At 41.8% G+C, this 14732-nt stretch overlaps 2 protein-coding genes and 1 pseudogene across 5 annotated transcripts in view; 1 reads left to right on the top strand and 2 right to left on the bottom strand.

The window, feature by feature from the left end:
- The window catches only part of nhsl3 (NHS like 3), a 38387-nt gene extending 37000 nt beyond the window's left edge, over positions 1 to 1387 (top strand). For all 4 annotated transcript variants that reach the window (XM_071894854.2, XM_071894853.2, XM_071894852.2 and 1 more), the window contains one exon: positions 16 to 1387. In XM_071894854.2, coding sequence (XP_071750955.2) covers positions 16 to 56 — 41 coding nt within the window. In that variant the 3' untranslated portion in view covers positions 57 to 1387. The remainder of the gene's footprint in view (positions 1 to 15) is intronic.
- A 237-nt stretch (positions 1388 to 1624) lies between these two features.
- On the bottom strand, positions 1625 to 7621 carry yars1 (tyrosyl-tRNA synthetase 1). The gene is made up of 14 exons (XM_071894849.2): positions 7515 to 7621; positions 6679 to 6754; positions 6418 to 6564; positions 6065 to 6240; positions 5796 to 5925; positions 5603 to 5683; positions 5003 to 5095; positions 4777 to 4912; positions 4599 to 4684; positions 4368 to 4503; positions 4087 to 4202; positions 3212 to 3405; positions 2973 to 3114; positions 1625 to 2532 (listed from the first exon to the last, which is right to left on the bottom strand). The coding sequence occupies exons 2-14, from the start codon at positions 6733 to 6735 to the stop codon at positions 2422 to 2424; spliced, it is 1605 nt and encodes a 534-aa protein (XP_071750950.1). The 5' UTR covers positions 6736 to 6754; positions 7515 to 7621; the 3' UTR covers positions 1625 to 2421.
- Positions 7622 to 8179: 558 nt separating this feature from the next.
- LOC139908236 (SOSS complex subunit C pseudogene) lies at positions 8180 to 9025 on the bottom strand (annotated as a pseudogene).
- Positions 9026 to 14732: the final 5707 nt, after the last annotated feature.

Here is a 14732-nt window from a genome sequence, read left to right as displayed (position 1 = left end):
CTTTCCCCCCTCTAGCTACAACAGTGACAGCAGACACAATTGAAACGCTGTTTTGAAAAAGAGCTTTGTGGTGATTAAGTAAGGACTGGACTCATGCCAGAGGAACAAGAAAAGACTACGAGCAAGTGAAAGAGAAATCCCGGCAACGAGTGACATTGAGAGACTTTAAACTCAACTATCTATGAGTGTTTTTGTGTGTTAAGTCTTCTCCAAAAGCCTTAGCCTGTAATGGCCTTCCTACATATTTATGCAAAAAAATGTGTTGGTCCCAATTTCTTATCATAGCTTTATTCTGGAGTATTTTTCTAAAGTATAGTTTCTCTGCTCTGCCCCTCAGGATGAAATGGTGTATTTCGGCTGGACTGTAAATATTTAGCTTGAGTGAGATCGCCTCCCAGAGGTTGAATTAGGTAGTGGTCACTGCAGCTCAGAGAGAAAAGGAATTGTCTTGACAAAGCATTTCTGTACAGAGGCTTATTGTCTATTAAGGTTATTTTTTATCTAAAAGTCTTTTTTTTCTGTTGTAATATAATGCATCATTCTCATAGGGATTTATGCAGTGGTTGTCACAAAAGGTTGACAATGGCATCCAATACAAGCATCATCATAAAAGAAAAAAATTGTTCAGCATTTTATCATTTCCTTTGCTTACTGACCAGAGTAAAAAGAAATTGCCATACTCAATTTCAGCCCTGCTTTTCACTGTGTGGACAGATGGGTGGAGAAAAAGGGATGCTGCACACTCACAAGAACAAGAGAGAGATGTTTTGTCAATTAAGACAAAGGCACTTTTGTAAAGCTACAGTAGATAAGCTGTTAAGATTTAGATGAGTGTTTGATTAAAACAACTGTAAAAACTTCAATTAGATGCTTCTACACACAATCTGCACAATCTGTTTCTTAGGTATAGTAAAGGTCAACCCAACACATTCTATGAACTCTTTTTAGTAAGACCATACTACAAGTATCCTATTTATTTATGTGTGGTTGTTTCCACTACTAGCACTGTCAGTCACCTTTTCTTACCAAATATAGAATATTTAAGAAAGTATTTTCTTCTGAAAACCACTCTTGGGGCTATAGATGTAGTAAAGATCAGCCCTGGATGATTGATACACTGGAGCAGACTTAGTGTGAGGTCAGGTTTTCTTTGAAGAACGTGAATTGATCTTCCTCTCTCCCTATTTGCAACATTTGCCCAAGCCTGTTTGGTGGAAAATCCAGCCCATCACTATTTGCACAAAATGCCTTTACCCAGCAAAGTCATTGGTCGATGAATTATTTTGACTCTCTTCATAGCGGGTCATGAAAAAGTAAACATTTTGATGATTAAAAATGAATTATGTACAGTTATTACTTCTATAAATAAAATTAAAGTGTATTAAAATGCTGTTTCCTTGTATTCATTCTTTACAGATGTGCTACAAATGGCCATTTAGTTACTGAATGTCATTGGTTCACACACCACTGCTTCTAGACATATCTCATGTCTAATAATAATCAAATAATAAGATCTAATCTCTAGAGAAATGTATCGCTGACCTTCTCTTTTCACTTCAAGTTTTTCAGTTGTTCAGGTATTCATCCCAGTGGCAAAGCATGCTCAGTACCAAACTACAGACCACAGAATCCAGCCAGCGTTTATTTCATATTAGAGATGATGCAATATTGATGATATGACAGTTCCATGTCCAACGCTACTCCCAATACAATACAACCACCCCATGTAATATAATACAAGGCATATTGATTTTTATATACATCTAACATCTGAAACCCATTAATGAAACCGTTATCATGAATTAAGTTTGGCAGATTGGCCGATGGCCCGACATTTACCACGAAGGCAATCGACACCACTGTGATTTTATTACCAGGAAAAGTATTGAAACATGAATTCCCTTTTTTAACACCTGAGATATTTCTTACTAGCTGCTTCAAGGAGCAAGTCTACTTTATCTGAGTGACATAGAATAATGTCTGTTTTGCAAAAGATAGGCCGCTTTCAACATTTGTCATATTGTATTTTCTAGATTTAAGCAAGTCAGTGACAGCATACAATGCCTGGTAAAAAAGCAACAGTATTGAATCATAGTGGGTCACATATTACAATTAAGAGTTTGATTAGTAGTATACTTTTTGTTGTAAATGGCTCTTGTGAGTGTAGCACTAGTTACTATCTGAATTATACTTGTTTTCAGAGTGAAAGACAAAGCAAGATAACATACAATTTTTCTAAGCCAGTCCCAAACATTTGAGAATTTTGGCATCAATGTCCAATCTTGCTCCAATTCTTTTTTCCCCCCATGACCCACGCCGATGAAGTCTGATTGTTGTTGTTGTTACCATGGTGATGTGTGTATTCTCGCTGTAGGGCAACCGGTTGGAGCAGCTTCAGCGGTGAGTGCGATCTGTGTGTATCTAACTGATGTTGCCTCCTTTCAATGTCTTGCATGTGATCTGTCCTAGTTTGGTCATCAACTGCTTGTCTTTCCACTGGGCTACGCACTCCTCCGATACCTTCAGGTCCACCTGGGGGGGGAGAGAAACACAGATGTCTACTTATCTGTTCAACCCATAATGTACATACAGTATATTCCCCTCCAGATGAAGGATTTAATTCCAAAATTCTATATATCCATTTTGGAAAAATGTTCCTGAAATGCATTAAGCTCTGATGATTCTGTCGTCAAAAACATAACTATTTGGAAAGCAAAGGTCTTACGTTTACTCTAATTGTATCCTATGTGTTTTACTGTATGCAGGCAATCACTTTGTTAAAGTAGAGGTCTTTTTTCCCCAAATGGTGGAGATCTCATTTAGGATTTAAACTCTTCATATATTCATCCACATCTTTATTTCAATCTTTCATTAGAATTACATTTCTCAATTTTATGTTTGTGGTTTTCAAGCAAATATTTCTTACTGTTGTATTAGAGAACAGAGCAGCAGAAAGCCTGACTGAAACGTACCTGTAGTTTCTCCCACACCTTCTTCTTTGGGTTGAGTTTGTCGTCTGGTTTGCCTGCCTCATATCCCTCCACAAAGACCTGTTCCCCTGGCGACGAGCCCTCTGGGGGGTCAAGAGGCTCCACCCTCCTGGGCTCCCCTTCTCTAGAAACCAGCCAATCGGAGAGAGTGGAGGATTTAAAACGATAAAGATAAAAGGGATGAGCTGTGTGTGTTTGTGCAAAATGGGAATAACACTCACACGGTGGAACATAGCAGCATGGCTTGAGACTCGATCCCTCGCATCTTCTGGGGTTTCAGATTGCACAGCAGCAACACCATCCTGTCCTGCAAGTCCTCCTGGGAGACGTAGGCCACCAGGCCGCTGACCACCGTCCTCGGCTCCGCCTCTCCCACGTCAATCTTCTCCAGGTACAGCGAATCGGCGTCCGGGTGCTGAAAGATGGGCAGTAAAGAAACCAATGAGAGGGGGGAAAAAAAGTGTTTTTGTCTGATGATTGGGGAAAATGTTGCAGTTTCTTTTTGGACCATTCGATACATGTTTGTACAAACTACATACACACTTTTTGTGGTGTTGTTTGCCTTCCTACTAGCAAATACAACAGCCGCCGTTTTAACAGATAAGCCAATTTCCGCATATGATTCATATCTATTAGAGCATGTTTATTCAGTTGTGTGAAGGAGAGGTCCTTAGATTACTGAACTACGTGTGTCATGTCCTAGTGATTAATCAGAGGTGTGATTAGCCAACGCACACAGATCCTGAACACTACTTGCAAATTCATCCCCCTGTAATAGGGAAAGTCTGAACAGTTGAAGAGACCTGATTGAATCTCATCTAAGGGCGTGTTCACACTGAGCATGTTTGGAGCGGCTTAACGAGACAGATGTGGACATCTGATAGCCAGCAGTTCCTCATGCTTGGAAAGCCTAGCATATTAAAATGAAATGAGGGCAAATCGCAGTCTGGACTAAAGCTCATAATCAGCTATTTCTTTCAAGCAACAAAGTCAACTTTTGCACAATGGCTCGGACCAAAGAAAACGAACTGTAGGTGTGATCGCACCCTAACCTCCAGTTGTCCTGAAACAGGTGGGTGCCGAGTTGACCTCCTACCTTCTCCACACTGATGATCTTCCCCACCCTGATGTCCAGTCTGGAGGGAACCAGCTCATCCTCCTCTCCTCCTCCTCCTCCTCCTGCTGCTGCTTTGGCACCCTTTCCTGCTGCTTCTGATCACGCACACACATAAAAACAAATGATGGCAAATCTCGACATGCGGCTAGTTACGTTCCCATTCAGTGCAGCACCGGTCGTGACACTGTATTTGGGTTTGAATGATGACAGTAGATGTGTGAGGGGGAAGACACAGTGAGAGGTGTTAGTAAGATACTGACTGGTCTTTGAGGGGTCGGGGTAGGCGGAGTTGGTGAGTTTGCGGAGCTCGGGCGACTCAAACTTCTTTCTGATTGGCTCCAGCAGTTTGTTTAGCGCTACTTCCACTGAGGCCTTCAGGTCTCCAGGGTGGACCAGCTGAAAAGGTCAGAGGGTTACAGAGGGTCAGGCCAGAGCATGAAGAGAAAAAAGGCATTCGTTTGCCGAAATAAACAAGTTAGGCCGTACTTTACCTCTTCTGCAAAGTCCTTCTCCACCTCCTCGAACACAGTGTAGACTTTGTCGCCGCCCCACTTGGGATCTCTTTTGATGCAAAACTCTGAAACAGAATGACACCAAATACCGGTTTAGAAGTGGCAGAAAAGGAGGAAATAGAGAGAGGGGAAAGAGGTAGAGGGATGAGTTCTCTACCTCCGTGTAGAGGGAAGACGACGTATTTGACGAAGGAGAGGACTCCGTTGTTCTGGATGTTGCCCGGCTCGCAGAAAGCCTTCTTCAGCTTCTTCTTCACATCCTCCTTCTTGTCCAGGAGATCGATCTTTGACTCCTGCAGCAGAACATGTTCATAGAAATCTTGATTTCATTTTTACTTTATTTGTTTTTCCTTTCTTCACTAATAATGTGCCTGCGTCCTTACTTCTTCTGAGGAGCTCATCTTGGCCCCTGTCAGTCCTGGGACCATGGGGTTCATCAGATGGGCGCGCTTGGCATAGCCCAGGGAGGGCAAGTACTGGAGACAAATGAATAAGGCTACTATGATTACACTTGACATTTAACTGTGATTTTTGAGATCTGATTCTAAAGATCAGGTATTACAAGATCACATCGCTGTTATGTCCACACTTGTTCTGAAAATGGCTGTTTTATTTCTCCTATGGCTGTACTTATCCACTGTGTAGAATTCAGATTACCATGCGAGTCTGACCACTTCCATAACTGGTTTTGGAGATCTGATAACAATGTCTGCACAATCGCATGTTTTTTTGTTTCGTTTTTTAACGTCAAGACCTGAAACTTAATGCTTCCTGGTGTGAGAAAAGTAGCACTGAAACAACAAGTTCAACTTGCTTGCAACAACCTCACAGCTACTCCTGAACTGTTGATCAAGTTCACCAACAGTTGAACGAGTAATTATGTTTTGAAAATGCAAAAGAAGGAGCAAGGAAGTGTCAATGAGAGTGGGGCGAGGGAGGGTGAAGGGTTGAAGGACATGCGAGAAGACGTGGGATGATGGTACCTTCTCTGCCAGGGTGAAAATCTTTCTCTGGTCAACTCCTCCAAACTGGGCATCCACCTTCAGGTACTCCTCATCCAGAGCCTGAGGGCGAAGACGAAACACTGAGTGATCTTATGACAGATGCTTGGTAGCAGTGTGATAAGTCCTGCACCTACTCCCATGAAAAGTCGTAAGCTTCAGTAAGTGTTATTACCTGCAGTCCAGGGTAGAGCAGGCCACTCAGCAGAGGATGCTCCACCTGTTTGACCACCTCCGCTCCAGCCTTCTTCGCATCGTGCTCCGTCACCATGGAGGACAGGCGGTACACATCCAGAGTATACTCTCTGACAGAAATGACGAGAGAGGCTTAAAACATCTTTTTTTTTTTTAGGCTACAGCTAAAACATATTTCTCTGGGGGTGGAGAGCTCCAATTAGTGCACGTTATAGAATGCAGGAGACAGTTTGGGAATACTGTCAGTACCTGCTGAGCTGGTAGTCGGTTCCCTTGACAAACTTGAGTTTATCCAGCGGCACCCCGATGCTCTCCAACATGGCCTTGATGACCTGTTCGTAGTACTGCACCCTGAGCTCCAGCAGCTCCCAAGGAGCCTTCATGTTGTCCAGGTAGGCGTGCAGGTCGGCAAACAGGATAGTGACCTGAGGAAAAGAGGAAAGGAAGGGAAAAAAGAAGAATCAGTGATGAGGTATGGCGATATGGCAGCACACATGGAGATGTATCCAAACACCAACCCAAAGTGAGGGATACACACAGGCGGAGGAGAGGACTAGACAGACTAGACAGTTAGTGAGATCAACAGGCTGTGGTCTACTCACCTCACATCCAGCCTTGAGGAAGTCTGCGATCTTGGACATGGGGACAAAATAAGCTACGTGGGGTTTGCCGGTGGTCGCTGTGCCCCAGTACACCTTCAGCTCCCTCTCCTGCAGAACCTGCTTCAGCTTCTCCTCACCAAGAACCTCCTGCAATACACACAGACACCCAGGGATCCATAAGAGCTAGTCACAGAAGGGACCATAGTCACTGTGTGTGTGTGTGTGTGTGTGTGTGTGTGTGTGTGTGTGTGTGTGTCCCACCTGTAGGTTCCTTGTAATGAGGTGGAACTTCTCATCTTGGCTTAGCTGCTCTGCCATGGCGCCTGAAGCCTTCTGACTAATGACAGACAGAAGGGGTGACAGCAGAACTCTTGTTAGAACTGAATGATAGAAGCTTCTGGTCAAAGTCTATTAAAATCTTGAATGTTGCCTTACATATAGGCAAAGGAATTATTAGCAGTCCCTTGTATATTCCTATATCCAATACCTCAAGCAGCACTTATCTTGATACATTTTCACCTTTGAGAATTGGTGCGACTGTTTTCCCAATACTCTTCCACCAAAATATACCATAGTGGGAATTCATTCTAATATCTTATATTTTATTAAATTAGGTGCTGCTGGTGAACCACAACATGCCGAAGTTACCAGAAGACCCTAACGATTAGTAAAAAGGTCTGAAGTCATGTTCTATCCGGTATGTGCGTTGGTAGACTGGTAACGTTAAACTGACAGATTTTTAATGGAGTTTGGTGTGACATTTTCTCCATACAACAGTGAACCGCACGTATCGTTGGGAGGCAGCGGTTAAGTATTGGAATGCCCAGATTCATCAATCCGCCAATCATATGCCACTCACTGGTTAGATACGGCTAACATGCTAGCTATGCTGCTAGCCAGCTCACAGTTAACGACACGAAGAAACTGAATGAACAAGCTGGCTAGTAGTACTGTGTAGCTAACTTCACCATGTGTAGCTAACGTTAGCTCCAGGGTTAGCTTCAGGTTGACAGGCCAATCTGTTCTGTCCGTGAATGATTAAGCTAACCGCAATATCAGTCTACCAGTGAGCAATACTATACAACCTGCTGACTTACCTCAAAAAAGTAACTCCTAACAATGAGTGATCGGTGATGTTGCGTGAAGCCGGGTGGACCTGTCAGTGTTGCATCAGCGCTGGTTTCTGTTCTGTGATCGACTCACACAGGCACAAGGGGAAAGCAATCGAGTTCGGAGGTTGAGCCCAGCCAAAGATTTTATTCTTTTTGTCCTTTAATCGCAGTTGGCAAACATATTTTTGGTGCATTACTGCCAGCAACTGAGCGGGAGTATGAATCAGGTAAACATATAAGTACCAAAGGGGGAAAGAGATATTAATACAATGCTACTACTATTAATAATAATAATGAAACTATACTACTCTTAAATCGTGTGTTTTAATCTTGCTGCCCTTAAGTATTGTAGTTTTGGCATAAAGGTCTTTCAAATATTTCTTTAAAATTAATCAGCACACCTCTATCACTCAGATAGAGGTGTAATGTTTCTTTCATCTTTGTACTTTGGAAATTCTAGCAAGACATGCTCCTTTATAATAAGCAAGGTAATAGTCAACCCTTTGTGGCCCAGTCTCATACTGACAAAACTGACTACTCTGTCCTACATCGCCCTTGACTTGTTCTAGCAAAAACAATAAAAATAATAATTAACTAAAAACGCGTACATTTAATTGTAAATCCAAGTGATTCATGTTGTGACAGGCAGTATACCATATGTTTATTATTGTTTGCCCCATGACAACTTAACAGGATGCTTATTAGTTATCATGAACCTGGGCCTTTTTCAAAGAACTGGACAGCTCAACTAATATCAGCTTGTTTGTCCACAACAAAAGGTACAAGTGACAGAGCCACACTCCTATGAGATTGCTTGCAACAGTTTATTCTGTCATAGTTCAGAGGATGACAGGTTTTTTTCTGACCACCACTGAATCATCATCAGAGAATTGTACAAAAGAGAGAGACATGGGTGTGATTTGCACGTGTGTTGTTTTGAATGTTCATCTCATCTCACAGGTGTCATAATTAAAAGGTCAGGGGTCCGGCTCCAGGCGCGGAAGCACCGGGAGGATGAGGTTCCCAAACGAGGAGTCCTGGGTGATGAAGAAGCCGGACGAGTGGACGTGCGCGTGCTGCAGGGCGGCCTTCTGCTGGGCGGCGATGTGCTGCTGCTCGGCGCTGTCCCGGAACTCCTTCAGGCTGGGTCTGGACAGGGAGATGCTGGCTCCCGGGTTGTTTATGGACTGGCTCTGCAGCAGCCGCCTCTTCTCCTTGTCCAGCTCCGCCAGGATGGCCACCCGGGTCTTGTTCTGGAAGACCTGTCCCGGAGCGTTATTGGTCGTAGCCATGTCAGTTTAACAGGAAGCACAACAGACGAAGGGTTCAGTAGTCCGTCAAGTCGGCTAGCTAGCTGTAGCTGTTAGCGTGGTTTGTTTACGTTTACTCCTGTCCAGATAACGTCGCTGTCGGCACTTGTGGTTATGGATGATGGTGGACATGAAACATATTCAGGTTTTACGCTGGTCAGACACACTCGCCTCGCCTGTGCATCAAGCCAGTCAGAATAAGAATAATACTTCCGGTTCGAGCTTCAAAATAAAAGCGTAATTTCTACAAACCACAGGATTTAAATATTGATTAAAACACTTCATGTTGAACAAAAAAACGAATAATTACGCAGCAAAATGCAACTATACAATCTGTACAATCTTCTTTCCATGGTAATGATTGTTCTAATCATTTTGTTGAAAGTTCCCTCCTATAAATTTTAATTGGGCCAGACCAGACTGACAAAAAAAGGCTTCCGGTTTGGGCGTTCAGCCTTCAAAATAAAAGAGCGAAAGTTTAAAACTATAGTTAGTGCTCCACAGACACCAGATGGCAGTAATGTATGGAGGACCGTAACTGCCAAAATCAAAAATAAATAAAGAAATAAATAAATGACTCAATAAATAAATAAATATGCCATTAAATGCACCAAATTCCCCTATTTATTTACTTTCCCATTTAATTTTCCATTTTATTTATTAATTCTTTTCATTTTATTTATTTCTGTATTTATGTCTGTATTATATTTTCCCTTTGCATTTTCCCCCGATTTATTTCCCCAAAGGTATTTATTTCTGTGTTCTATTTTTACCTTTACATTTCTTTATGCGTTTCTGTTTCATTATGCAAATGAGGGGGCTGTGTCTCATGGGGTCAACTTTTCGCCTATTGGTTGATCGACATCAGAGTGCCTAGATCGACTATACATGCCTTGCTCCCACACTGGTGGCCAGCAGGTGGCCAGGCTAGGAAGGAGAAGTGTTAACCAACATGGCAGCTCCTTGTAGAAGAAAACTCTGTGACACAACATGTAAAACCGTACATTTTTTAGGCGGAATCTGTCAACCGAACAAGAGGAGGCAACTGCCGAAGTTTTACAGACACGGTTACAGCAGGATGTCTCTGAACGGTAGGTTGAAATTTCAGTGTGTTGTTCGTACTTTCTCACCGTGCGTGTGTATGTGGTTGCGTCAGCTATGTGGTATTTCTGGATAGCCATAGTGGACAAATTTGTATCCCATAAAAACGATATCTAACGTTACCTGCCGGAGTGTCTCGCACGGTAACTGTACCGCATGGTTTGTTTGATTCATTTTTAGCCTGACGTTCACTGGTGCCGGTGGTTTGAGGCTGTCTAGTCAACACAGTAGGTGTCGGTAGCTTGTCGCTGGCTAACATTACTTGGATAGCTGCTGTAATTTTATTCCATGAAGTGTCTTACAATTGCCGTTGTACTGGCTAGCAATACACACCAGACATTATGTAGTTATTACGTTCAAATACATCAAATTGATGTGTGATGTGTGCGAAAGAAGAACTCCTCTTCAGGGGATACAAATATAGTCACGACACCGGCAAACATATGGTTATGCCCCATGCTTTCTACCATTTGGACATATGACTGTCGTAATTTATGCCAGTGTTATTCAGCTATAACGCTAGCTCAACAGTTTTAGAACTATAGCTGTAATATTCAACCATTGCATCTCATGGAGGCCTGCTGGTCATTCCCCCTGTACATAACATCTTACCTCTTTTAGAGTTGACACCTTTGTTTGTCCTGTACATTAGTTTGTACAGTACTCACATCTACTCTAAATTGTCTGTGCTAAATAATAAACATATAATATAGATAAACGTAATTATCAGTGTAATGTTCCTATAAAGCTTGTAAAATTCAATAAGTTACCCTTTCTCATTCCTTAGGTTACCAGAAGAATGAATCAGCTTCAGGATCCATCTACATGCATGGTGGATCATCCTGGTCTGCAGCCTGTATGTTTGAATGTGTTCTCACTACAGAATGCAATGGACATTTATAAAGCAGACTATGGGCCCTTACAGCTTAGAGCAGGGGTCTCAAACTCAATTTACCTGGGGGCCGCTGGAGGCAGAGTCTGGGTGAGGCTGGGCCGCATCAGGTATTCCACAAGAAAAGCTTTGTTAAAAAAATTCCAATCTTCTCAAATGTCTTTATTTTTATTTTTTTAACACAAAATAAGATTTAAACGTCTTTATTAACAGTTCTTTAACCTCAATGGGTTCTTCTGAATATGAATTGTCCTGAACATGAATGGAATATTGAAGAACATGAACTGTTCTTCTGAACATGGCTTCTCTTGCCTACTCCTTGCTGCTAGAGACCTGGCAGTAGTCATAGAAACAAAAAAAACAAATGACATCATATAGAAATATATGTAGTGTTCATCGTGTGAGGCAATGCAAATAGCGCGATGCAAATAAAAAATAATGACCCACAAATAACGGTGCGACCCTATAATTGGTCCGGGTTACCAGGGACTGTTATCGCCGATGGACAGGTGTCGCTATGTGACTGCAGACTACATTAGGCTACATTGAGTTCCTTACTTTTCTTTTATCCCGCCGCGTACGCATCACTTTGATTTATTTTGTCACGTATAATGTCCCGCTGGGCAGCAACTTTAAAAACTTTTTTTTGGAAGTGTTGTGAACGCAGCGCGCTGGGACGAATGTCCGCGTGTGCCCAATAGAAACGAGGCAGCCAGCCAGGCACGGAAGAAAACTCTCCATGGCAACGCTGCTGTAACTTTCACTCATTGAGAAATGTTTCTCTGCTTGCATCAAGCCCGGTCGATGTCCCACCCCCGAGAGCCATATACCCCACCATGATTGGTAGGTTCGTTCAGCTCCGCACACAATACTGTAAAGTGCCATCCATATAAAACTCGCGGGCCGCACTAACATTAAACTTTCATATTAAGGTGGGGGCCACAAAATATCGTCTCGCGGGCCGCAATTGGCCCGCGGGCCGCGAGCTTGAGACCCATGGCTTAGAGGTATAGAGCAGTAAGTTTCTTTTATGCATTCTGTGCATGAATTGATTTGAACATGTGACTTTGGATAATACTTTACATGACAATAAAAATAACTGTGTTGTTATACTTTATTACACATCCATGTAGAAAAAACTTCAGCACTTAAAAGTCTTTTAGTGACAGGGGCATAGGACAAAAGTTACTGAATAAGTAATATAATCCCACACACTGTCTACACTTGCATGGTGCTTTATTACATTTCAGTCATTGAAATGTAATAAAGCACCATATAAGTGTAGACTTATATACGTTTTTCCCTTTACACACCCATGTAAAGTAAATGTGAAACCAATAAGTAACCACAACACTGACTGTTCATACAGAATACAATTATTTTATTTTAGAAAAAGCATAAAAAAGGCACATGTAAAAACATAACACTGCTTATGCAGGACCATAATGGAGTGCTGTTATGTTACAAAATCTACATCTGTGAGTGTACACAGGGGAGTGTTCCACTGTAGCAGTTATTGCAGTGTAGTAAAGTAGTGCAGTATCAATGACCAAAATGATTTATAATTTGATGTTTTTAGTTATCTGTTATGTATTCGTGGAAAACACCCAACTACAACCTGACCTCATGCCAGATAACCAAAACAAGAAAAGAAGAGACTAAGTATTCAAATGAAATATATTGACGGTATGTGTACCCTCTTCTCAGTGTCTAGCCTACAGATCCTTTGTCAGCTAGTGCTGGGGCTTTCTAGGTCACAGGGTCAGAGTAGTGATACCAGTGTGTGGTGCTGTGCATATGCTGTGAGCTCCCTGATGCTGCCAGCTACGTCGGGTTCAGACTGCCTCTTGATTGAACCGAGACACGTGGCTGCAACGACGGCCTGTCAGACTGGGCGCACGGGTCTTCTGGGATGGGGATCTTCAAAACCTGGCTCACATAAGGTGCAGGGTCCTGGAAGACATGATCAAAGATGAGGTCCATCAACTCATCGATGTAATCTGTGGAGTAACAGAAACACAGAAGTCATCAGTTGTTCCATTACAAAAGAATATACATTGGTATGTAGCAAAATGTGCAATTCTGATTCATAAATTATTTTATACTATAGTTTATACTTTGTTATAACATTTGTATATTTATTTAATGACTGTCTGAGATGTGCTGGCCTCATAGCAGGGAATAGCAATGTTTAATGCAACCAATTATCTCAAATATTCTTTAGAATATTGCATCATGAGTAATACCTACGCCTTACAATATACTGCAATCCAGTAACATTACCACAAACTACAGCCTCAATAATTACTATGTAGTTGATTCTAAACACAGTCTCAAGAAAAAATAGGACATTACAACCTCGAGAAAGGTAGCGTTTATTGTAGTCTCGTTGTTCAGGTTTTCTAGTTATTTTTTGCCACAACCCCAGCTGATTACAAGACTAGAGTTACCAGACTAGGTGCAAAGACAGAACATGAAATGTTACATGTCATCAGCCAGTAACTCCAGTAACCTTCCATTCATTTGGCGTTAGAAGTGAAATGTTTGCGGTGAGCAGAGTCCCCGATAAACAAAGTACTGTTTGAGTTTTGCCACGTTAGAGATGTGTCCGCAAAGTGAGCCAGAGGAGCTAACCTTAGCTAATGCTAACGCTAGATTAGCATGCCACTAACGGCACTAACTTAGCCCCTAACCTCGATCATAGTAGGTTTGTCCTTTCGGGACCTGGTTAACTAGACGATTGCTAACTGTAGTCGTTGTGGCCAACAGGCTTCCTCGTATTCACAGGCCCACATCAAACACTTTCTCATTGGGACTGCAGCTAAATCGCTAACGTTACCCGATGCTAATCGGACTGAAATACCATAAACTACCGTATCCATTTCTCATTCTCATGCTACGTTAGCAGACACGTTTTGACGGCACACAGATTTCAGTGTAACACCAGTTGCTATAATTTTAAATTCTTACAGACAAATACATAAAATCCTGTAACTTACCGCAACAGCAATCCACCCCGAGACCTCACATGCACACTCACCTTATGCCATACTCTGCCATCCGACGGTGAATTGTTCTTTCACCAACCCAAAAAAGCCTTGCAATGTCACCTATAGACAAACCCGCAAGCAAAAAACTTTCCTTTCTCTAACGATCTCCTGACTGGAGGTAGCCATTTCTGTAGTGAGTGAGCCTGGCCACCGGTGTGGGAGCAAGGCATGTATAGTCGATCTAGGCACTCTGATGTCGATCAACCAATAGGCGAAAAGTTGACCCCATGAGACACAGCCCCCTCATTTGCGTAATGAAGCAGAAACGCATAAAGAAATGTAAATGTAAAAATAGAACACAGAAATAAATACGTTTGGGGAAATAAATACAGAAGCAAATTAAAACAGAAGTATAAATAAATAGGGGAATTAATACAAAGGTAAATAAATACAGAAGCAAATTAAAACAGAAGTATAAATAAATAGGGGAATTAATACAAAGGTAAATAAATACAGAAGCAAATTAAAACAGAAATATAAATAAATAGGGGAATTTATTTATTTATTGAGTCATTTATTTATTTCTTTATTTATTTTTGATTTTGGCAGTTCCGGTCCTCCACAGTAATGTACCAATGGGTGACTGAATGGAGACTGAATGTTGCTTTTCCACTGTAGGGAACAAGCTGGACTTAATAGAGGTAGTAAGGGGCATCACAAAATGTTTATGTACACTCTTAACTGACCCATCTTACAAATCATTTCCTCACAACATGCAGAGATAATCATATAAGTGTTTAGGGGGTAAGTTCAGTGAAATTAATGAGTTTTGTCTGGATACCCTGGTTGGTGTTAATTATTCTACACATTTCCCCTTTAGTATTTTATTATTGCCATCATTGCTCCTGCT

The sequence above is a fragment of the Centroberyx gerrardi genome, chromosome 19 (genome assembly GCF_048128805.1).
Source record: "Centroberyx gerrardi isolate f3 chromosome 19, fCenGer3.hap1.cur.20231027, whole genome shotgun sequence".
In the NCBI taxonomy this organism is placed as follows: domain Eukaryota; kingdom Metazoa; phylum Chordata; class Actinopteri; order Beryciformes; family Berycidae; genus Centroberyx; species Centroberyx gerrardi.
This window is presented reverse-complemented; position numbering and strand designations above follow the sequence as displayed.

Coding starts and splice junctions, on each gene's coding strand:
- yars1 (XM_071894849.2), bottom strand. CDS start 6,735: ATGGCAGAGCAGCTAAGCCAAGATGAGAAGTTCCACCTCATTACAAGG. Junction 5,926..6,064: donor ACCGACTACCAGCTCAGCAG/GTACTGACAGTA, acceptor CATTTCTGTCAG/AGAGTATACTCTGGATGTGT. Junction 5,096..5,602: donor TTTTCACCCTGGCAGAGAAG/GTACCATCATCC, acceptor ATTTGTCTCCAG/TACTTGCCCTCCCTGGGCTA.